At 51.2% G+C, this 24,608-nt stretch overlaps 2 protein-coding genes across 2 annotated transcripts; one reads left to right on the plus strand and one right to left on the minus strand.

Annotated features, from left to right (window-relative positions):
- The first annotated feature begins 1,197 nt into the window (after window positions 1-1,197).
- LOC148841565 (tubulin alpha-1B chain-like) lies at window positions 1,198-5,854 on the plus strand. The gene is made up of 4 exons (XM_088916664.1): window positions 1,198-1,331; window positions 3,987-4,209; window positions 4,312-4,460; window positions 4,579-5,854. Exons 1-4 carry the CDS (start codon window positions 1,329-1,331, stop codon window positions 5,557-5,559), a joined length of 1,356 nt encoding a protein of 451 aa, XP_088772790.1. The 5' UTR covers window positions 1,198-1,328; the 3' UTR covers window positions 5,560-5,854.
- Window positions 5,855-7,829: 1,975 nt separating this feature from the next.
- pmela (premelanosome protein a) lies at window positions 7,830-23,260 on the minus strand. The gene is made up of 12 exons (XM_088915287.1): window positions 23,185-23,260; window positions 18,137-18,238; window positions 17,329-17,475; window positions 16,454-16,594; window positions 15,789-15,950; window positions 14,105-14,422; window positions 13,134-13,514; window positions 12,576-12,749; window positions 11,539-11,638; window positions 10,507-10,712; window positions 9,325-9,415; window positions 7,830-9,174 (listed from the first exon to the last, which is right to left on the minus strand). The coding sequence occupies exons 1-12, from the start codon at window positions 23,246-23,248 to the stop codon at window positions 9,021-9,023; spliced, it is 2,040 nt and encodes a 679-aa protein (XP_088771413.1). The 5' UTR covers window positions 23,249-23,260; the 3' UTR covers window positions 7,830-9,020.
- Between the last annotated feature and the right edge of the window lie 1,348 nt (window positions 23,261-24,608).

The raw sequence follows: 24,608 nt of genomic DNA on the forward strand, positions 1-24,608 counted from the left end.
AGTGATCTTCAGGGGTGTTGGTAAGGCTAGCAGGACTGGGTAGCTCAGTTTGTCGGAACACCGCCCACGCCACCGAGCGCCATGCATTTGTCAATTAAATACAACTCCACACCTAGTTGCTTAGTAATGAAAGGTTTGCAATTTGAATTTCCCAAGAGTAACCCTTTTGCACAAATGTTGATTGCTAACCAGGCTATCGGTTTTTCCGCCACTGTTGTTTTTTCTTCAGCCCGTTCTCTAGTCACGACGCTGTAGCAGCATTGCCGTCCTCTTCAGGTCACGTCATTAACTCGCCGGAGGGTTGGAGGCCAGTTTGAAAATGTAAACGAAACATCGAGGACGGAAATATTTTTATTGTCGACAGTATCGAATAATCGTTTCAGCCCCAGTGACCTGTGAGACTGACCGGACCTGGGCTCTCCTGGACCGGGGCTGGACAGTTCTGAGTGTCATCTGCTGGTGCTCACAATCCCACTGCCTCCTTCAGCTTCGGGTCCGGGCTCCGGAGATTCCCGGAGCTGGGAATTCTGTGTAGAGGATTGCTTCTGCTTCTGGGCTGTAAAGTGCACGTAGTGGCGTATTCAGCCTTGGGAATGCGTCTGCCTGTCCTGGTCTGCTTCTACCCGCAGCCTGTATGGGGAAAAACTGCAGAGGCTTCTGCAAATATTTGACTTCTCAGTCTGCTGTTGGTCCGGGACGGCTGTGTTGAGGAAGCTGCTGTAAATCTCCTGGCTGAGATTCAGAGCTGACACACACAGTACAGAGGGTTTCCACACAAGCCCTCGTCTCTGTGCCTCAGGTCCATGCGTTAACACCGCTCTGGTACGTCGGTCGTCCGGGCTGTGTACCGTAGGTTCGTTCTGGAAAGTGACGCAATCTACAGTAGTTCGTGAGAGCATGAGCGGAAAATTATGACGTTATTAAAATAAAATACCGACTGCATTTTTAGAACATTATTCGCTGACATTAAATAGCGTCCTTGGTTGATCGGATCCTAAAATATACCATTGGCAGTTCTGTGGGGTCAACGATGATTAAGATGCATACAAGCGTGCAAATAAAGGCTCCTGGGCTCTGGTTAATAACTGATCAGCGCGTCACTCGCTTCACGCCTCCCGCGCGCGCGAGTTCAGTAATTTATTCAAGCCCGTCCTCCCGCGTGCTGCCATAAAAGCGGGATCGCGGCGCGCGCTGTTCACCAGTTACTGCATCGACTCTTAGCCGTCGGGTCAAGTAACGGCACCGCCCCGTTAGACGCCAAGTCACCCCTTCTGTTGCTTTTCTCCTGGTTTTTTTCTTTCCCTTAGCGTTCCACCTTAACAGAAAGCATGGTGAGTACGGGGACGTTTCCAGATCTGCTTATCCGAGCGCAGCGCGCTGCCGCGGTGGTGTCCGGCAGCTGCCCGGCTCCTTTCTGCTGGGCGACGCGGCGAAACGCGAACAGATAAACGGCTTTCCGTGCGCAACTCGGTCCCGGTTGTTTTTAGCTACAGCGCCCGGCAGTTCGGTGAAACCCGGGCAGGAAGAGCGTCCTGTTGAATTTGAATGGGAGAAACCAGTAGCCGGTCGAACAGCTGCAGCAGCAGGATTATCGGGGACCAGATTGTGGGCGAGGGAGGGGGGGGGGGTATCCCGAGAGACTGAGCTGGCAGCGATTTTAATTTTCCAGAATAATATTTTTTTCTTGCCGGAACGTGATTTCGTATTGCAGGTTCTTGGAACAGCGATGCTGCAGCAACGAGACCACATCCACATAAGGTTAATGAGGGTTCTGTCTGGAGGCGGTAGAAATCGTTCATCTTTCCCAGCTAGAGAGAAAACCGCCGGCCGTCCCACCAGGGGGAGACCCCGGCCGCCGACAGTGACGTTTAAATGTTGCCCACTTAGTCTTTCAGAGCTTTTGAACGATGAGCGTGTTTCTGTCTCTACGCCCGTTATACAACGGGAGAGACAGACGGGGGGGGAAGGATTACAAACGCCCACGTCTGGAGCCGACGTACCTGTCGGCTGATCTTGTCAAGTCTCTCCGGTGGTGCTGGGATGGGGGGGGGGATGAGCCAGGCTTGAATCTGGGGGTTCACGGTCTTTCTGCACGGCGTGTTCAAGCCCGCGGTGTGCTCTGTAAGCTGGAGAAACAGGGGAGTCTGAGATGTAACACCGTGTCTCTGGGGGGAATCGCCCAGCAGCCGCGGCCTCTCTCCCTTCAGAAGGGGCTTCTTCTGAACTGATTCGGCTGGAGAGCGAGCCGGAGACATCAGCGGGGGAGGGGAGCGGTGCTGGTGACCTCACCCCCCCTCCTGGGGGTGGGGGGCTGGCGAACATCTGTTCTCCCCAGGTCTCTCTGGACCGGGAGAACCGGGAAAGTCTCCTTCAAAAGCCGAAAGAAGCACTCCCCTCCATTGTTTTTTACTGAATACGAGTATAGGGCAGAAGCAGTTCTCTGCCCCCTGCGATTCCTGTGCATTTTGTGTGTTTGTGGCACTGTGATAGTATAGCTGGTCCTGTACCTTGGTAAAGATGGTAAATCTCTCCAGTCTTCCTCAGCAGTGTGAAATTCTCCCTCTACACGAACACTTCACATTTCCAGAGCTTCCGATTGGCTTAGGTAAGGCATCTTGGGGTTCTTGTGAATTGAGGCAGTGGGCAGGTTTTGAAGCCGTCTTGCTCACAGGACAAAAAAAAACAAAACAGCGACAGCCTGGCACCGAACTCAGGGGACTGATCCCGGGATGATCTTTAAAACCCCGGAGCAGGGCAGGAATGTGTCGGCGCACAGCTTGGATTAAAGAGCCGTATGGGACAGCCGGCTGGCGGTGCTGACGGGTCGGGCCCGCGGGCAGGGTTGGGGGGGCTCGGCAGCACATCCGCACTGCAGGCAGCTGCAGGAGGTCAGTGGGCTGGAAGATGAACAGGTTCCTTACTGAACGTGAGGCTTAAGTTCGTGACTACACACTGCATTGCCACAGCGCGCACACACGAGGGAGAGGCGTTCAGTGCCGACGGGGAGCGAGGGTGGCTGAGCCCGCAGGCCGATGGGTGCAGAGCTGAGGGAATGCAGACTGCAGGGCTCTGGTAGATGCCTTCTCATCCTGATTTTCCTGGACGAGCCAAAACCTACACAGCGCGGTGATGAGCTCGTTGGCCTTTGTCTGGCTTGCATTATTACAAATTCTGGGCTTTTTCTTCGTAGTCAGCTGTTCAGGTATCTCTCCTGCATAGAAGCCGCCCCCCCCCCCGGTAATTGGAATTCTGAGCGAGTGCTGTCAGGGTAACCGTTGCCAAGCAACGCGCATTCCTGTGGATCCCAGTGCCCATGTGCGAATGTACATGCAGCTAGCAGGGGGCGGGGGGGGGGGGGGGGGACTGGAGGACGTGGCGTGATCCATCATGGCTCAGCCCCTGCCACTTCTGGCTCTGCTCCGCCGCACAGGGGCGGCTCCTCTTCCCAGCAGGATCTCTGACTGCATCCCGGAGCCTCCCTGGATCGTGAGGCGCTGGCTCCGATTACTGGAAACTGACCCTCTGGCCTCGGGGCTGCAAGGTTCTGCAGTGATTAAGCAGATAGCAAGCATTTCAAATGGTTAAGTCAAACACATCTGACTCTTGTCAGATGCTATAAACGGACGGGAGGTAATTAGTCCTGTAAGCAACAAGGAACAGATCATATCTTGACTGGTCTCCTTGGTTTTGCATGACAAACGAGTCCTTTAACTATCTGATTTTGCAAGCTTATCGAGCTGAAATGTGGAGAGGTGAGTCAGAACTTTGGAAAGTGCTTGTTTGAGAGTTCTCGGTGTAACCCACGTTAGTTTTTACTTCCATGTGCTTATCTGATTTTAGGGGTGATAAAATCTAAAATCAGATTGCATGAGCTCTTTCTAGATGAAGAGCATGTGGATACACAAAAGTGCCTCTCAACATACTGCTCTTCCTTTGTGCCTCTGAGCCAGTTCCTCCTGTTAACTGATCTCCTTCTCTCTCCACAGCGTGAGTGCATCTCCATCCATGTCGGCCAGGCTGGTGTCCAGATTGGCAATGCCTGCTGGGAGCTCTACTGCCTGGAGCACGGGATCCAGCCGGATGGCCAGATGCCCAGTGACAAGACCATCGGAGGCGGCGACGACTCCTTCAACACCTTCTTCAGCGAGACCGGAGCGGGCAAGCACGTCCCAAGAGCTGTCTTTGTAGACCTGGAGCCCACAGTCATCGGTAAGCTCTGCAGGCTGTGGAGTGGAGGGGGATCAGGGCTGTTCCTCTTCCTCCCTGCTCTAGAGCCCCTGAGCTCACAGCCCTTTGCCCGTCTCTTCCCAGATGAGGTGCGCACTGGGACCTACCGCCAGCTGTTCCACCCTGAGCAGCTCATCACTGGCAAGGAGGATGCTGCCAACAACTACGCCCGTGGGCACTACACCATTGGCAAAGAGATCATCGACCTGGTGCTGGACAGGATCCGCAAACTGGTGGGTATCTGAATGAATGTTGAACAGCCCAAACCACCCGTGTTAAGAATTAAAAAGATTGAATGGAGAGCACATCTGTCTTCTGCAGTAGTCAACCAGATGCATCTTCTCTCTCCAGGCTGACCAGTGCACAGGTCTGCAGGGCTTCCTGGTCTTCCACAGCTTTGGAGGTGGTACCGGTTCTGGTTTCACCTCTCTGCTGATGGAACGCCTGTCTGTCGACTACGGCAAGAAGTCCAAGCTGGAGTTCTCCATCTACCCAGCTCCCCAGGTGTCCACAGCTGTGGTGGAGCCCTACAACTCCATCCTGACCACCCACACCACCCTGGAGCACTCCGACTGTGCCTTCATGGTCGACAACGAGGCCATTTATGACATCTGCCGCAGGAACCTCGATATCGAGCGCCCAACCTACACCAACCTCAACAGGCTCATCAGCCAGATCGTGTCCTCTATCACAGCCTCCCTCCGGTTCGATGGTGCCCTCAATGTTGATCTGACCGAGTTCCAGACCAACTTGGTGCCCTACCCTCGTATCCACTTCCCACTGGCCACCTACGCCCCTGTTATCTCTGCAGAGAAAGCCTACCATGAGCAGCTTTCTGTGGCTGAGATCACCAATGCCTGCTTTGAGCCGGCCAACCAGATGGTGAAATGTGACCCCCGTCACGGCAAGTACATGGCCTGCTGCCTGCTGTACCGTGGTGACGTGGTGCCCAAAGATGTCAACGCTGCCATCGCCACCATCAAGACCAAGCGCACCATCCAGTTTGTGGACTGGTGCCCCACTGGTTTCAAGGTTGGCATCAACTACCAGCCTCCCACTGTGGTGCCTGGTGGAGACCTGGCCAAGGTTCAGAGGGCAGTGTGCATGCTGAGCAACACCACCGCCATCGCCGAGGCCTGGGCCCGCCTGGACCACAAGTTTGACCTGATGTACGCCAAGCGCGCCTTCGTGCACTGGTACGTGGGTGAGGGAATGGAGGAGGGCGAGTTCTCTGAGGCCAGAGAGGACATGGCAGCCCTGGAGAAGGATTATGAAGAGGTGGGCGTTGACTCCATCGAGGGAGAGGGGGAGGAGGAAGGAGAGGAGTATTAATTTCCATTGGCCACTCTATCCTGTCAATCACTGTAACATGCTCATCATTAGTCAGAAGTTAACATCTCAGCTGCTATTAGTTTAGAGACTTTTAGTAGGCTTGTCATACTGGTGCTATGTGTTCTGTTGGTACTGAAATGGTCACAAGAAATGTGCCGTGATTGTTGGAAATAATCTTTACAAGATTGGTTTTGTTTATCACTGTTTTAAGGTCTGTGATTATTTTTTAAATGTTATTTGCTTCTTACTGTCTGACACCTTCTGACAATGATCTGCAATAAATTGTGAAATTAAATTGGTGTTTGTTTTGTCTACAATGCTGAACAGATCGAGATTGATCTGGTCTGAGGGGGAAAGGCAGCCAACACTATCAATTGTGACATTGTGCATTGTTTCTAAAAAACATGTTAGTGGTGGTGGTGTACTTTAGATCACTGGAAGTCCGAGATTTGATAAGTCAGGAATTTGACTGTCCCACAAATGAATCTTTTCTCTCTTGGCAATTAGGGGTATGGAGCTAATGGCTCCATTTAATGTTCGCTCCAGTGTCCCTGTTTTTTTTCCTCTGGGACATCGACAATTGTTCTTCACTTGACTGAAGTAAAGCTCCTCAGAATACATTAAGCAAATTGGCACTGAAACAGACTGTTTTATCTCTACAGGGATGTAAGTGGGGACGGTTGAGGCTGACAGGATTCATTGTGTAGTGACCTGACTCATTTCCATTTGGTGGTTCCGAGCCGAGTCTTATCTGGGTTGAGTGTGAAGGTGGCGGTGATTACGCTGGGAAGCTGACACGCTATGGTAAAGACGTGCCCTGAGCCTGTGTCACGTCTCCAGGCCCTTCAGCAGTAGTCCAGGGCAAGCTCTTTACCGCAGCGCTAAGCCTGGCTTTGAGGTGGCCCAGTAATTCTCTGGTGTGGTTAATTCGAACGGACGGGCTTCGTGCCACCTGATGAGCAGCGGAGAGGGATCAGAGCACAAACGGAGTCGTTCCGCCTTCAGGAAGAACAGAACAGAGCACAGCAAGCCGGGAGTTTGCTGAGCTCAATCGGAAGCTGTGTCCCACAGTTGGCACTCGGCTTTCTCCCTCGCTGCTGGAGCTCTGGAGTACCGGGAACGAAGGAGGAAAAGCGATCAAGGGTCCAGTTGATTCCAACACCCCCAGATCCTGAGGCTCACAGCTGGTTTCACAGCCCTGGGAGAAGGCAGAGCTTGAGCTTGCCAGCAGCCATATCACCCTGCAACTCGGAGCTGGCAGCCCACTGAAGCTCAGCAGGTGTGAGCCTGGCCAGTACCTGGATGGGAGACCTCCTGGGAAAAACTAAGGTTGCTGCTGGAAGAGGTGTTAGTGGGGCAAGCAGGGGGCGCTCACCCTGCGGTCCATGTGGGTCCTAATGCCCCAGTATAGTGACAGGGACACTATACTATAAAAAGGTGCCGTCCTTTGGATGAGATGTAAAACTGAGGTCCTGACTCTCTGGTCATTAAAAATCCCAGGGTGTTTCTCGAAAAGAGTAGGGGTGTAACCCCGGCGTCCTGGCCAAATTTCCCATTGGCCCTTACCAATTGTGGCCTCCTAATAATCCCCATCTCTGAACTGGCTTCATCACTCTGCTCTCCTCCCCACTGATAGCTGATGTGTGATGAGCGTTCTGGTGCACTATGGCTGCCGTCGCATCATCCAGGTGGTGGAGGGGAGACCCCATTACCTGTAAAGCACTTTGAGTGGTGTGTCCAGAAAAGCGCTATATACGTATAAGGAATTGAGACGAGGCTGAGTTTTTCCAGGGAGAAACAAGCTGTGTCCTGGCTAGGTGTACGAGGTGGTGGTCTGCTCTAAGTGGGCCAACAGCACCTTATGAAAATATTGTAACGCAACGGGGGCTCAGGCGGGCGCCCTTGCCGCATTAGGTCGGCCCCATCCCGACTGAGGCTCGAACCCGGGACTCCCGCGTCTCTCTGCAGCGACCTAGCCCCGTGAGCTAAAGAGAGATCTCTCTACAGCCCAGTAGCTGTAGTCCTGCTATCACAGGGAAGGGCGGTGATATCACCTGCTCTGGTACGCCGGATCTTACACAGTGCCTGTCGGCCGTAAGCGTTACAATATATACCCATTACCAAGTCAGCTGTATCTACAACAGAGAAGAAATGAACAATACATTCAGGTGTCGAGTATTTCACCTTATCCCCTGTGTAACCTTGTGTAACCAGCTGTCAATACACACCGCGAAAAACGAAGTACACCACTCAAGAAAAACTAAACATGCTTTTATCTGGAATAAACGTTTATTCAGAAACCAGCTGGTGTGAACGACGTTTCCGATACGGTTTCCGAAGCTCAGCCGCAGAAATTGTGATTCCAAGGTATGTGTTAGAGACACTTTTACAATTACTTGAATTAAAAAAAAACGTATTTCAGAGTGAACGTTTCCAGCATGTTTGCTTTTTCTTATACCAGTGCGCGCAGATTCCCACAATGCTCTGCCAGTCTCGCTCCTGCTGTGCTGCGCCCGTCGTCACGTGAGGTGGCTGCTTTTTTCCCCAGCGAACCCCGCCCTCTTGCGGCCGAAATAAGCTATTACTACTTCACAGGGTTAAATTCTCAGCCTTTTTGTCAAACTCAAACGCGCAACTGGAGCGTCTCTGCCACTTAAACTCGAGGTGAGTGTAATTAACAGGCATGTGGGGCCCAGTGGCGAGACTGTAAGGACGAGCGGCAAGGTTTGGGCTCAAGTTTCGGAGGTGATGTCCCGTTACACCCAGGTTCGATGCCTTTGTAATCTGAACACTTTTGTGTTTTTCTTATTTTAACGTTTTTAAACTGTGTTTTGCCGTTGTTCTATTTCTGCTACAAACCCTGGTGTCACATCAAGATTATTAGGGCCGGGTCTGGCCAGGACTTCAGTTCGCAGGGGTTAGTTTGTCTACTGAACACCGGAGAAAGGACATACGCGTAGGATTACAACCGCACTGCAGATCAAGGCATCAGTATTTATCTCAGAGACCGACTGAAGAGACAATGGCAACAGGACAGGTGTTATTATGCCGTACAGAAGTAAATGGCTTTGAACTGTTTATTTAAAAAACACACAACAATGATCTTTCCCTCGAGAGGCAACAACACCCACAGAAATTTAATAATTGTTCGCTTTTCGGAGAAAATGATTACAGTTCCACACAGGCAGCGGACGGTTTATATAAAGCCAGTGCCCCTTATGTTTGAAGGTGTAACCGATTTACTTTGTCAGAACAGCAGATGTGCTAAGGTATTTTTAAATCTTGGCTTATTGTTGGTGCAGTATTCCCAGAACTTGCCCGACATGAATACATGTCTGAAGAGCTGCAGATTTTCAAATTAAACTTACAGAGGTGCTGAATGTCAACGGGTCACGGGTGTAAGTGTGTGCGTGTGTGCGTGTGAGGGTGAGAGGGAGGTGGGGTTATGGCTCCGATCCGGTTCAGACCACCCGGCTCTGCAGCAGTGGGCGGCTCTCTCCGGCCGGCTGGCGGCCCAGCAGGTTCCACAGCAGCATGGGAAACGAGGACCTTCTGGGGCTGCCCGAGGAGCTGCCCGCGGGGTCCTCCCTCAGTGGCTGGTACTGCTTGGTGCGCCTGGTGGGGAGAGAGGAAGACACCGGGTCTGAGGCTGGGGTGGGCGCGATGGGGTGGGGTGGGTTGGGTGGTGTGAGTGGTGGACGGCATCCTGGGTGGTAGTGATCCAGTACAGCACACTGGGGTGTGGGATGCTGTGGTTGTCCTCACCTGTAGGTCACAGCTACTGCCGCCACTGCACAGGCGACTGTTAGGATCCCCAGCGCCACGGCCACCGTGCCAGCAGTGGAAGAGCTCGAACCTGCAACCGAAACACAAGTCCCGGTCATTGCTGGGCTCCATGAAACCCACAGTGGTCTCTGTTCACGGATATCTGGAGCACTCCTGTCGGGGAGCTGGCACAGCTGTGCCCTCTGGTGGGTAAAGAAGCTGGGCAGCATCAGTGTCGCCAGTGGGGGGCAGGGATACCAGTTCCTTAGTTTAAAAGAAATACCTAATGCCTCTGATATTAATTTTTTTGTTTCTGAGACAATGTAGAAACCTGACTCTGGCCTGGGGTCATTACTTCTGATCTGGCTTGAGTGAATTCTTCATTCAGTCTGCTGTTGTTATCAACATTATCAAGAATAGCCACTGGGCCAGAAGTAGAAATATTTTGGTAATGGTGACTCGAACACCTGTTCATAGTAGCTGGACTATAAAACCCTCTGTAACACCTTTGTGATTCAGGGCACTGTGGGAAATGCATCTTGTGTGTCTCAGCGTTCTCTGGAAATGTCCTTTTTCATCACAATTAAACTCATCTCAAGCCTGCACTGGACTACACTGTGACTGCCTGCATCCCTACAGTAGCATCCTTCTGGTGCACATAGCAGTCAACAGCTGCTGGTCTTCGGTAAAGATTTAGGGGCAAGTGGAGCTGGTAACAGCAGTGCCTGGGAGATACTGTTCAGGAGGGTGATGGTGAATTTGTGAGGCAGGCAGGAAGTCCGTGGAAAACAAAGCCTGTTCGGGAAGATGTAAAGGTTTATCCCACGCTGAAAAGAGAAGAAAAGAAACACAAAGGTCCACAAAGTGGATCCACTTCAGGTGTGACAAACTGACACACTTGATGCGCCCGAAGAAGGTTCCACAGCCGAAACGTTGTGTTTTCTTTCTTCTCTTGTCAGCGTGGAATAAACCTTTACTTGTTCCTTTGCAGCCTGCGCATGCTGACGCAGCTCCCTGCTTGAACCTCTTCAAATCCTGTTCAGTGCAACCAAGTCAGGCAAGACGGACCTGCTCTCATCTCTCGTGCTCTTACGAGGGTGATGCCGCGGCAGGCTGGATCAGAGTTAGAGCTCTGCCGGGGGCCTCCCACGTCAGGCCTGCAGGGGGCGCCCTCCCACGCACCTGTGGTGACGCTGACGCGGGCGCTGGTGGCGGCCAGGCTGACGTTGTTGGTCAAGGTCACGTTGATGCAGAAGACACCGGTGTCGTTGAAGAACTGGCGCAGGATCAGCTGGCACTCTGGCAGCTGCTGCACGGCGCTGCACACCGTCTGCACGGGCACGGCGCAGTCCGCGTCGGACACCACCATGCAGACCTCGTTGGGCAGGCTGGAGGGGTCGGAGAGACGGAGAGAAGGGCGAGGCGTGAGAGGGAGTGACGGGGCTGACGTCAGAGTGAGGGGCTGACGGCCGGGGCGTCGGTCTCCCTGCAGAGAGGCCCGAGCCTGGCCTCCGCCTGCCAGCCTGGAGGCGCCTGCCACTGTCCAATGCCAGGCTTCCTCGGTGCAGCGCTCTGGGAGGGTGGGCACTGCCAGCGCTGCCTGAGGCCACCTCTGTAGGATGCCCAGTGCATGCTGGGATCGCAGGTCAAAGAAAGGTGCGTGTCTAGGGGAGGAGTGGGACATAGGAAGTCCGTCTCTCTGGACTTCCTTCATCTCCTCCAAAAGTTAAACTAGTGAGTCAGTCTGGCCGGTGACTGGCAGCCCCAAATCTGTTCACATAAAGAGGGGCACTGAAATCTTTTAAAACTGGTTCTGCTTGCAATGAAGGCAAGGTTTGTGAAGTGGTGCCTCCTACACTTGAGAAACAGGAGAGACACTGGGGTACAGGAGAGACACTGGGGACAGGAGACACTGGGGGACAGGAGAGACATTGGGGAACAAAGGAGATACTGGGGAACAAAGGAGATACTGGGGAACAGGAGACACTGGGGAACAAAGGAGAGACACTGGGGAGCAAAGGAGAGACACTGGGAACAAATGAGACACTGGGGAACAGGAGACACTGGGAACAAAGGAGAGACACTGGGGAACAGGAGACACTGGGAACAAAGGAGAACTTGGGAACAGGAGACACACCGGGGAGCAGGAGACACACCAGGGGACAGCAGAGACTCTCAGGAAGAGCACAGAGAGGCTCCCAGGCACGTCCTCACCTCCCCTGGCAGGTGACAGTGAGGTCCACAGCGTTCTGCTCCTCCTCTGGCTCCAGGACCACATTGGCCACCTCCACAATATTCACGCTCTCAATGCCCTCTGGGAAAGGAGAAACACAGCCAGGTCATTTTGCTCCAGGGACAGCTCAGGGTAACACTCAGTTACTGGGGGAGTGCAATGTATAGGCCGGAGCATGTTAAATGTGTAGGCTAGCAGTCAGTTTGCACCCGTGCTTGACTATACGCCTCTCTGCTGCCCAGTGCTCTGTGTGCCTCATCAAGCTTGCCCACGTCTTGTTAGCTTGTACCACGGAAAGCCTTCATGGGGGAAGATGCTGAGCTGTAACACTGTCCTATCAGGTCTTTGTAAGTTCAGTTTGGACATCTGAGAATGGAAAGTTTAGTGGGAGAGAGCTGACAATGGGGGTGTTCTTGTTGTTGAGAGGTGATGACGGTCTAGAGCAGTCTGAGAATGGAGTTAATAGTGTAGTACTGGATATAGGGGAGACTGGACTATTATGGTATTGGTACAGCCGAGATCAGTGTGTTATAGTGTTGGTCAGCTGAGATCAGTGTGTTATAGCCAAGATCAGTGTGTTATAATGTTGATACAGCCAAGATCAGTGTGTTATAGTGTTGGTACAGCTGAGATCAGTGTGTTATAGCCAAGATCAGTGTGTTATAGTGTTGGTACAGCCGAGATCAGTGTGTTATAGTGTTGGTACAGCTGAGATCAGTGTGTTATAGTACTGGTACAGCAGAGATCAGCATGTTATAGGACTGATAGAGCAGAGTTCTGTGTGTTATATTATCGGTACAGCAGAGATCAGCATGTTATAGGATTGGTAAGCAGAGATCAGTGTGTTGTAGGACTGGTACAGCAGAGATCAGTGTGTTATACTATAGGTACAGCTGAGATCAGTGTGTTATACTATAGGTACAGCAGAGATCAGTGTGTTATAGTATCAGTATAGCTGAGATCAGTGTGTTATAGCGAAGAGACCAGTTGGCGCACGGAGCCCCAGCCCCTGACTCACGGATAACGTCCACGCTGGTGGAGAAGGAGCCGTAGCGGTAGATGAAGCAGCCGTTGGCGGGAGTCTCTGGAGCCTGGCGCTTGGCCACCACCACAACCACGTCCTCCGCCCCCGTGCCAGTCACTGCCTGGATCCCCCCCTCTGCCAGCACTGTGGCAGAGGCAGCCGGGGCAACTGAGGAGTGACAGGGTGGTCATTGCAGCGCGCGATCAGAGGAGCACAGCTGTTGGAATCGTATCTGATCCTGGCTGTGTGCCACAGTGTCTACACACCTCGGCAATGACACGGCCTGATCATACTTGCTTATAAAGGGTGTAGAGGAAGCAAAGTGCCACATGGTGCTCTGAAGCCCATTACAGTGGGCATGTTCATCTGTGTTGTGCTGATAATAGCCTCAGTACCCCCAACCATTAGAGCACTGAGATACCTTCAGTCAGGGGCTTTTTAAAATATCTGGCTTAGCAAATGGCTGTGCAACACCTGTAACAGAATCTCCTCAGGTAGACACTGAAAAGCACGTGGAGTGGAGATGCTGTCAGTAATGCCACCCAGTCTCACCTGCCATCTCCGGGCTCGCTGTCTGGACTGCCTCTCCTGCGGCTGCTGGTGTGACAGAGGCTCCCGCCTCCACTGAGGCAGCCAGGGCCACTGTGCCCTCGAGCAGGACTGTGTTTGCTGGAGCAGGTGGTGCAGCTGTAGCAGCCGAGGCAGCTGGAAGAGTTGGGTCCTGTGTAGCTGGCGCAGCTGCTGAAACGACTGGAGTGGCAGCCGGGGCAGCTGAGGCAGCTGCTTCTCCCTCCACAGGTGTTTCTGCCGGTTGCGCAGATGCAGCCAGGGCGATGTCGTCGCCGGGGGAGACAGGCACAGCCAGATCAATGTTGACAGCAGTGGGAGAGTTAACTGTCACAGCAGCTGGAGAAGCCGATGGGTCAGCTGGGGCTGGTGAGACAAAGAGGAGAGGACAGGAGGAGGGGTTAGAATTAGGGCTCGACACCCGAAATGTTGTGTCTCTTCTTTCCAATTTTGAGCATGGAATTAGACATGACTGGTTCTCCTTCATGACCTTTTTTAATTTAAACCTCGTAAAACTATGGGATCCATGAGGAAACTGCAGAGGACACAAATGAAAAATTTGCACAAAGGGTTGTGGGTGTCTGGAACAAGCTGCTCAGCCATGTTGTTGCAGCAGATGCCTGGGGAAAAAAGCTTGATAAGATTCATGTGCCAGTGGGACGCCACATTGCCTTGTGAAGTCTATCTTCCTCAAAACGTAAAATAAAGTCTGTGACAAGCAACAAAGCACTGGCGCTCTCTCATCTGTTAGCTTCTCTGATGTTCCAAATGTTTTCAAAGCAGTTTAAATCTCTGTTCCTCTTGCTGTCTGCAGTGGTGCCAGCTGCTGTTTGCTTACTTCTAGACCAGCTCCTAGTTTTACAGGAGATGAAAATGGTGGAAAAACCTCTGAATGAATTGGAAGGAGAAGGAGACGTCCTACAACACAGTGACACATCCCCCCCCTCCCAGCTCACCGGTGGAGCCCCCCTCTGGAGAGGAGGTGGGCGCCGCAGAGGTGCCACAGCCCACGTTGGGGATGGTGGCCTGCAGGACCACCTGCGGTTGGAAGGAGCCGGGCGTGAGGTAGGTGTGGGTGACCGTGAGCTCGCGGGAGATCAGGGCGCCGCTGTTATCGCCGAAGTCCCAGTTGAAGGAGATGTCGGCGGCCTGCAGGTACTGGCTGGGGTCGTGCAGGGTGACGGTGAAGGCGATGGCCCGGTTCTGGATGAAGCTGCTGTCGGACTGGTTCAGATCATTCATCTGGGACAGGGACACGGCAAACGGGATCTGATCTGCCGGAGACAGGAGGCGATCATCAGCAGGTCCCATCGTTCAGGCGTACTGACTGGAAACTCCACTGGGACCACAGCCCAGCGTCAAATATTAATTCATCCTTACACTTCTAAAAGGCACTCCACTCAAAGTACTTTACAGGTCATGGGGAATCCCACCACCACCACCAATGTGTAACCCTCACCTGGATGATACGATGGCAGCCAGAGTGCGCCAGTCTGCTCACCACACACCAGCTCTCAGTGGGGAGGAGAGCAGAGTGATGAAGCCAGTTCAGAGATGGGGATTATTAGGAGGCCATGATTGGTAAAGGCCAGGACAGCAGGGTTACACCCCTACTATTTTCGAAAAACACTCCGGGATTTTTAATGACCACAGAGAGTCAGGACCTCGGTTTTACATCTCATCTGAAGGATGGGACCTTTTTTTGCAGAATAGTGTCCGGGGCTTTAGGACCCACACAGACCGCAGGGTGAGCGCCCCCTGCTGGCCCCACTTACACCTCTTCCAGCAGCAATCTTAGTCTTTCCCAGGAGGTCTCCCATCCAGGTACTGACTAGGCTCACACCTGCTGAGCTTCAATGGGCTGCCAGTTGTTGCAGGGCGATATAGCTGCTGGCTCAAGCTCTCTATTAGCCCACTAAGGGCCTCAGCTGTATGTAAGACCTTGCTTAAGCATCTTCCTGTCCGGTGAAACAAAGTACAGTACATCACTTCATGGATTCACCGATTTTTAGTATCAAATATAAATCTCTCCCTTTCTCATTGTCTTAGGGGTTTAAAGATGATGCAGGGGCAGCTGGACAAGCAGTGGTCAGTACTTCACTCAAGGCAAGGGGTGGTCATGTGCAGCTGGTGAGCGGGGTGTCTAGTGGCACTGGCCCTGTGGTCACACTCAGGGCACTGTGCGTGCGCAGCTGGTGAGCGGGGTGTCTAGTGGCACCGGCCCTGTGGTCACACTCAGGGCACTGTGCGTGTGCAGCGTGTGCAGCTGGTGAGTGGGGTGTCTAGTGGCACTGGCCCTGTGGTCACACTCAGGGCACTGTGCGTGCGCAGCTGGTGAGCGGGGTGTCTAGTGGCACCGGCCCTGTGGCCACACTCAGGGCACTGTGCGTGCGCAGCTGGTGAGCGGGGTGTCTAGTGGCACCGGCCCTGTGGTCACACTCAGGGCACTGTGCGTGCGCAGCTGGTGAGCGGGGTGTCTAGAGGCACCGGCCCTGTGGCACTGAGACACTGTGCAATGTCTCGATGTGCAAGAGCCACAGAAAGTTTCTGCTGACCTGCTGACTTCTTACAATGGGAAGATCACCCGGACTGGTCTGTATCCAGGCTGACTGCTCTGTGGCTGGGCGCTCGGACCCTTACCTGTGATGGAGAACTGGCTGGAGGCGTACCCCAGGGGTATGAACTTGTCCTTGCCGCGGCAGTGGAAGATCACCACCTCCATGTTGTAGGAGCCCAGGGGAACATTGCCTGTGCCGATGGTGAGGGAGGAAGAGGGGCCGCCGGCTACCTGCCAGTACCGTCCTGGGACATAGACACAGACACATGGGCATCTTCCAGCAGTACGCAGAGGAGCACAATCATCAGACAGCTGCCTCACTTGCGCGCAACGTGATATTTTACAAGCAAAGAAAAACCTACTAGACTTTAAAAAATAAGTGGACTGCAAGTAAATTATATTGCTCTCCCCAACTCTGCAAATGTACGTCAAGGAAATGAATGGGATTGACTGGATGAGTATGCTACCTGTGGCTCAAGTGCGAAGCTCTGAAATGTCCACTTGACCTCCACAGTTCCACCCCTTTAAATGTCTTCTCCTCCAGACCCAATGTTTCAATTCAAACTTTATTATCCGATTGCATTCAAGCATTTATCATCATCCAGGAGAGACTGGATTTCCAGCAGAGGCCCAACACAACAGTGCGACATGACAATCATGTCCAGCGACTGCGACAGACGGTATCTGCAGAATCGATGGTCTGAGGTTGTGGAGGGGTTGAGCTGTAGGGCTGGGTCAGATTTCTTACCCCAAGTCTTCCACACAAACACGAATCTGGGCTTCTTGTCGGAGTTCCTGGGAAAGGGGGTCCCATCTGGAAAGGTACCGTTCCATACCTCTGAGGAATTATGGTCTGGATACACAGCCTCTCCTTTCCGGAAGTGAGTCCCTAAACAGACAGAGTGCAGAAAAGGGAAGTGTTTTATTTAACTCATGCTCTCCTGCATGTTCCATTTCTGACCAACAGTGTTCCTGCTGGCCTCTCCACACTAGACAACACAGAAAAAGGACATTTTCTAACTGCATTTGATCTCTGGAAGTTTATCATTCTTGCACTGCTGCACATCCCTACTTATTCGTCGCCAGAAAACACAGCACAGTGCAACACTACTTTGTTTCCCCTGTATTTCCTGTTTATGAGTTAAGCTGCTTTTCCTGGAAGACTTAGCTGTGACTGCAAATGACAGACTGGGCAGGGAAAAGGACAGGAAATGGCACAGCGCAACACTTATTTGCTTCCCCTGCGAATTATCACACTGCTGCCACACACAGACATGCCCACATACCGACACACCCACACATGCTTGTGCAAGTCACGCCTGCATACAGACATGCCCATATATAGTCACGCCCATAGATGGACATGCCCATTTATAGACACGCCCCCACACCTGTCCAGGCAGATCCACACCCACATACAAACGTGCCCACACATGGACATGCCCATGTATAGACACACCCATACAGATACACCCACATACAGACACGCCCACATATGCTTGTGCAAGTCACGCCCACACATGGACATGCCCATGTACAGACACACCCACACAGACACGCCCAGGTCCTGAGGTACGAACAGTATTGCAGGGGGCGCGAGCTGCAGAGCGGGGAAGAGCTCACCGTTAATGGTGCAGTTCTCAGCCCACACGACCTGGCCATCCGGCAGCACGGTCTGGTTGCCTGGGAAGCGGATCTCGATGTTGAAGGAGACCTTGGCTCCAGTCAGGGTCGGGCTGTCGTTAATGATGTTGAAGGTCACGTCTCCGCCTGGCGACAGAGCAAACTGAGTTTGGAGGAGAACTGGACCATGCAGAGGAAGGGGTGTCACATGTTATCTCAACAGAGCGCACAGTCTGATCCTACACACCCTGACAAAGTGTAGGATCAGTGATCACAGCCTCTTCATATGAACGGGACACAGGCAGACCTGGCTGTCCAGAGAGGAGAGGCTCACACAGCCTGGCCATAGAAACTGGACACAGGCAGAGCTGGCTGCCCAGAGAGGACAGGCTCAGTGATCACAGCCTGGCCATAGAAACTGGACACAGATAGATCTGGCTGCCCAGAGAGGACAGGCTCAGTGATCACAGCCTGGCCATAGAAACTGGACACAGATAGATCTGGCTGCCCAGAGAGGACAGGCTGTGCTCCATCGCCAGCAGGGAGAAACAGAGACAGAGATGCACTTTCTGTAACACTGTAACTCATCAGTCATGCCAGTAAAGCTCTCCCAAATTAAATTTGAATTTGAGAGCTCAAAAGAAGACAGGTTAAAAGCAAAGCCTGATTTATTGAATGCGCATATCTGTCCCTAGAGCACTAATGTTCTCTTTTATACTGCTGAGTTAGTGGAAAGAGAAAGAAAGACGTGCTTTATTGTGTGCGAACATGAGTTCTTTGAAATCAGATGCATGCGCCGTGCTCCCACCTGTCCAGCAGTTTCTGCTGTGATGGTCTCCCTGTTTCCACATCGGATACATTCTGGAGTTCCAGGAGCGGTACCGGATGAAGCCTTCGGAACCCCTCAGTGCTTGAGAGAGAAGACAGTCATGTTATTAAAGAGCCTCTGCTCTCATCCTTTATGCAGGGATAAGTTCAGGTAGCAGTTAACTGGGAAACCTCTCAGATCTGGTGGAAGACACACACGGATTGGACTCTAAAAATGAAACTAACTGAACTATTCTCCAGACAAACCCTTAACTCACCCCTTTGACCAGCAGAGAAAGTATTTTCTTTTCAGCTGGATTTCCTGAGACCATAAACAAAACAGTTTTTGCTCACGGACTTCGTCACAACGGCAGTGCTGAAAAGTGGATTCAGAGCTGAATTGCACACCTGCTGTCTGCCTTTTCTTAAGTTTGGATCTTTTAACTTGGATCTTGCTCCCAGCTGGGATGAAAACTGCAGAAGAGCTCACCCTTCCTCGGATGCATGGATCTAGAAGAGGTGGAGACCTGCAGGTAGGACAGCAGCTCAAGGCTCTGAACCCGGCTGGTATAAAACTCGGAAAAGCCAATGGACCTGTGTTTTCTGGGAACAGCAGCTCACAGGAATCTGGGCAGCTCTCCAGCCTTCAGAATAGGAGAGTCTCCTAGTGCTTATTGTGCTTGAGCTTAATTGAACCAGCTTCACATTTTTGAAGGTTTTTAGTTTCCTAATCGTTTTAAGAAAATATCTAACACCGGCTTGGCTGCTGAAAAAGGGCATTTTTCTCACTGGTCAGATCCTGGGTTGCCAGACGTGTGGATCTCTCTGTTAGCGAGGGCTGGGCCAGGCTCTGTGCTTGACTGGGCGCGCTGTAGAGCCCCATTCTCCTCCAAGCTCTTTTGCCAAAAGCACTTGACATCCAGAGCGAAGACTGCTGCTCAAAGCCTCCCTCTTCGCCTCTCCCCACACCTCCACCCAGCTCCCCAACCCCTGCTGTGACCCCACGTTTCTTCACATGATCAGTCCTGTGCTCAGCTGCCTGCCCTGAGGAGCAGGAGGAGGAGCGGAGGGGTTCCAGGCACTGAGTCACATGGCCCCCTCAATCCCCCTCAATCCCTTTCATGTGACTGTCAGATGAGCCTCCGCTAAAGCCCTAATCCAGCAGCCCGGCTCTGGGAAGGAGCGAGCCTTTCGAACTCCAGGCTCCGCGATCTCTGGGATGAGCTGGGTGTTTGTCCACACAGCCCAGAGACAGAGAGCAGAGAGGTATCTCTGGACATATCTCTCCTTCCATTGAGGCCGAAAATCAGCTGGTTGTCCCCGTCTTGCTTAATATTCTTAATGCTTATTAAACTAGACGTTAGACCATTAACGGTTTCTGTAAAAAGGGCTGTGCTGTGCTCAGCTGTAGTGCACTAGTGATGGTGTCTCTACAGCTGAGTGTTAGCATTCAGAACCTATGGTGCATTTCACAGGGCAGCCAACAGAGGGCGCAGTTATAGGACAGTAGCGATGGCCTTTGGTTAAATAGGACTCAGCTGTCCTGTTCATCCCTCTCATGCTCCTGGGCTAAACTGCAGGTCTTAGTTAATTTAACCCACCCTGGACGCCCCAGAGAGGAGTCTCAGCAGTGTGGACAGGCCTGCCATGATGGTGTCTGGGTAATTCTTGCAGAGATGGATTGTGGGATAGCGGCTGGTTAGCAGCTGAGGGCTCAGTGCAGTCAGTGACTTTTGAGCGTCACCTTGTTGGAGTTTCTTATGAAAAACAACAATCCCAGCAAACCTACAGCTGCAAAAACAAAGCCAAACTAAAGAACCACTTGGCTGCAAGGGAGCAGGCAGGAGAATTCTTTGTCACTGCAGATCAGCACATGTGAACAATGATCTCGGTGTTATACTTTGTTTTTTTATAGTCACTAGTTTGTTACTTTGCTAAAATATTCGGGCCACGGTTCTCTAGAATGGTATTGAAATCTTTTTGTTGTGTATAATGGAACTCAGTCTGGCAGGCTTCACTCGGATATTTAGTTCTGGAAAGAAACCCAGGACTAAATTCATTAGCCATGCTCACTGATGTTATAGTAATTTGCTAATTGCTTCTGAACTCTCAAGCTACGCCCCGTCAAAGGACACAAGATCCCTCTTGTATTCGTAATGGCTAAGAAAAGCAAAACTGATTCGGTTTAGGAAGAGGCTGTCTGGGTCGAAGTTTTGATCCCTGAAATTGCGCCTTTTTCCATAAACCTTAACTGCCTGTGTGCAGCACCCAGTGCAGAGCTCCGTGAGTCCTGTAAGACCCGGAGCCTTTTATACGCACGCGTTTACTCCAGAGGTACCGAATAATTCAACCTGAATTAAAATGTCTTTCTGAAGTTGCCAGCAGGAAATTATTTTGCTGCCTTACCCCTTGGCTAACACTCAGAGTGCAGACGACCAGGGTCACTTACTTGACAGGGGGAGTGAAAGCAGTTTTTTTTTCGTTTTTAAAATACGGATTATTCTCTGTTTTTCCTTGTTATCCTGGCAAAAACTGGCAGTTAGTTCCCAAGCTTGGCTCGTCGCTGTGCCTGCCCTCTCCTGTCCCGGGACAGTGGGACTACTCCCTGCCCTCTTCTGATCCGAATTCCCAGTGAGGGCGCCAGCGAGTGGCGCCTGGGGGGGCGGACATCACAGCCAGCTGGCCTTCGGGGGCACCCTGGTCCTGCCCCCCTGCCGCAGGGCACTGTCGACTGGCGAGCCCCAGTCCCGGTCAGATCAGCGCACAGGCTCAGACTCGAACCGGCGACATCTGGGCTCGGCCTGTGCTCTGATGAGCGCAGGAAAGCCAGGCATCCACGTTTCTAAACCATCTACAGTACGGGAACAAGGACTGCACATCAATTTCTGTGCAAACACTACCTGCTTATACACCTGCTTAATTAATTGCAATTAAGTTGTTTCACGTCTCTAGAAATGCGAGATTCAATGGAATCCTGCTGGACTGGTGCTCTCCTGGATCAGGTCTGGAATAGACATACTCTTTTTTAGCATCTGCAGGGGAAATAGTCACTATTAAAAGTCACTACTTTTACAAGCGTACTCTTTCTCCAGCAGGTGTTGGTTACGAACTGTTAGCCTTCATTGCTTCTATTAAAGAATAAATGGCGAAAAGCAGCCAGTGAATGGCCAGTCATTCCCCCTGACTATCGGACACTGGTGCCCTGGGTCCGAGTCCCTCTGGCCTGTGTCCCTTCCCTGTGCCGTGCCAGGTTTATTCCAATCACTTCACCCACTCCTGCTGACCTCAGGCCCAAGCATTTCTGCACCCCTACCAGGACAGATGGAGAGTGTTATGTGTAAGTATGTAGATGTCCTTTGATCTATTTGCATTATAAGTGTATGTAGATGTGGTATTGAGTGTATATCCTTTGGCAACACTGTAACTTACTGGCCATGCCAATACAGATGTTTGAATTTGAATATGAACTTGAGTTTGGAAAGTTTGGCCTGATGTGCTACGGATGGCACGGTGGTGAGCACAGCTGCCTCACAGCGCTGGGGCCCTGGGTTCAATTCCAGACCTGGGGTGCTGTCTGTGTGGAGTCTGCATGTTCTCCCTGCGTCTGTGTGGGTTTCCTCTGGGTGCTACGGTTCCTCCCGCAGTGCAGAGACATACTGGTAGGTTAATTGGCTTCTGGGTAAACCGGTCCTGGCGTGAGTGTGTGCGCGTCTGTGCCTCTGTGTGTGTCCCGCGATGGATGGGCGTCCCATCCGGGATGTACCCTGCCTTGTGCCCGATGCTCGCCGGGATAGGCTCCAGCTCCCCCTGCAGCCCTGTTCTGGATACAGTGCTTAGAAAATGGATGGACGGACGTCACAGACGTGGTTCAGTCAATAGGGATGAGGGATGTTAGAAAAGGCCAGTGACTGCCAGAGGCTGTCTGTTGGTTTGTCTTGAACTGCTGATTATGTATTATCAGCCCTTATACATTCATTCACACTAGTCTCTGCTGAACCCAATAAAAGCTCAGAGATTTTCTCTCACAGTACAGACCAGGGTGTGGCGCAGATTAACAACCTATACTGCACCTGAGGGGGCAAAGAAGAGCCTGTTCTCTAAAAATCACTCAATCACAGCAGCTGCTGCCATCATCATCACTGCTGTTCATTCTTTACTGCTTTTAATATCGCGTTATCGACATGAGCCGTCCGGGCGCTGTTCCGCGTGTTCGATCAACCTTATTTTAAAGCGGGGGGTCTCTACCGAGACTTGCAGACAGAAGAAATCCTGGAATATCAGGCCACAGAGGCTTGGAAGAATGGCTGTTAGTACAAACACTATGCAACTGAAAATTTGCAAGCATGTACAAATTGAGCAAAGGGAAGTCTATGGGTGGATATTATTCAGACAGAATTTCAGACAGATTTAGAATTTGCACTGGAGTGCTTGTGGGATGCAGATAATCTTGGTCCTTAGAGAAAAACAATTAAAGCTTTTAATGTGTTTTGTGAATTTTCCGTTAAAAACAGAATAACGGTAAAACAGAGCTTTAGGATTCTAATGACAGCTGTCTTTAATGTCCCCGTTATCAAATGCTTGCAGCTGCATTTACAATCAAAAGACAACCCTGTATTTGCTTCTTCTTATTTAGGACAATAATTCTGAATAATCTTTTAACAAACAGGTGGATGAAAAAGTTATATTTTTTTAATCCAATAACAGGGGTATAGGTTTGAAAAACCACTTGGCTGATACATAGCCATGTCTCTCAAAGAGAGAACTTTACCAGCAGTGTCTGGAGATATGAGACAAGCAACCAGTCCCTGCTCTTATAAGAAAAACTTAAAACTCCCAATCATGTGTAAGGAGCTTTGAGATTTTCGCTTTACAGTTTAGTTCTATTTTTCTCTTTTGATCCAACATTTCTGTAAACTTATACTAAAAACATTAAACCTTAGCAAGATAAAAAACAGAAATTGACCAAAACCATGTACAAAGAGGCAGTACAGTAGCACGGGGAGTCCCTGTCCAGGGTCGGGCTGGACAGAGGCTGTTGGACAGACTTACGTTCGCGGTGAGCTGAGACCACGGTGAGGACAGCCGCCGCCAGCACCAGCAGACAATTCCGCATCCTGGGCCTGAGTTTTTCTGCTCTTCTCCTCAAAAAAGTTTTCGTTCCTCTCAAATCCAGGGGACCCTGCCGAATTGCCGAAGAGACTGAACCAGAGTGTCAGCGTCTCTTTAAAAAGGGCTCCACTGAGCTCCTTAGCATAAACCCGCCTCTCACTGCTGAGCTCACTGGACTGTCAGCCTCAGGACATCCCTGCTTCTCACATGAGCACCTGCACTGAAACACACACGCACATACACACGCATATACACTCACACATGCACACACACACACTCACACACATGCACACGCATATGCACTCACACACATACAGTATACACTGACACACACACGCATACACACTCACACACACATACACACGCATATACACTCACACATGCACACACACACGCATATACACTCACACATGCACACACACAAGCATACACACTCACACACACATACACATGCATATACATTCACACATGCACACACACGCATACACACTAACACACATGCATATACACTCACACATGCACACACACACACGCACATACACACGCATATACACTCACACATGCACACACATGCGCATATACACTCACACATGCACACACACGCATACACACTCACACACACATACACACGCATATACATTCACACATGCACACACACGCATACACACTAACACACATGCATATACACTCACACATGCACACACATGCATATACACTCACACACTCACACCCACACATACACACACGTACATACACACACATATACACTCACACTCATAGAGTATACACTGACACACACACATATATACACTCCCACACGCACACACACATATACACTCACATACGCACATACACACACACACGTACATACACATCAACATACACATACATGCACATTCAAGTATATACACATATATACACACATACACTACACACATGTACATACACACACAGATACATGTGCAAACACACAAACGCACACACATGTACACACACAAGTACCTTCACGCATACACACACACGCACAAACAGGACACCTACAGACATACAGTACACATATGTATATATACACGTTCACACACACTTAGATACATATGCACATACATGCACACACGCACACGCACATGCACATTCACGTATATACACGTGCATGTACACAAGCATACATATTCACAAGCATACACACACTCACGTGCATACACATGCACATACACACAAGTGCATACATACACACATACACATGCATATCCCTACATGCACATACAGGCAGCACCTTTTCTTCTGGGTCCATTTTGAATGAAAATAATAATAATATTTCAGGTCTGAAATTGGTCTTGTTAAGTCTGGTGTTCCTCAGGGCTCAA

The sequence above is a fragment of the Atractosteus spatula genome, chromosome 1 (assembly GCF_055471065.1).
Source record: "Atractosteus spatula isolate fAtrSpa1 chromosome 1, fAtrSpa1.hap1, whole genome shotgun sequence".
Lineage (NCBI taxonomy): Eukaryota > Metazoa > Chordata > Actinopteri > Semionotiformes > Lepisosteidae > Atractosteus > Atractosteus spatula.

Coding starts and splice junctions, on each gene's coding strand:
- LOC148841565 (XM_088916664.1), top strand. Junction 4,210..4,311: donor CCTGGAGCCCACAGTCATCG/GTAAGCTCTGCA, acceptor GTCTCTTCCCAG/ATGAGGTGCGCACTGGGACC. Junction 4,461..4,578: donor TGGACAGGATCCGCAAACTG/GTGGGTATCTGA, acceptor TTCTCTCTCCAG/GCTGACCAGTGCACAGGTCT.
- pmela (XM_088915287.1), bottom strand. CDS start 23,248: ATGCGGAATTGTCTGCTGGTGCTGGCGGCGGCTGTCCTCACCGTGGTC. Junction 13,515..14,104: donor TCCAGAGGGGGGCTCCACCG/GTGAGCTGGGAG, acceptor TTGTCTCACCAG/CCCCAGCTGACCCATCGGCT. Junction 10,713..11,538: donor ACTGTCACCTGCCAGGGGAG/GTGAGGACGTGC, acceptor CGACCCCTCCAG/CCTGCCCAACGAGGTCTGCA.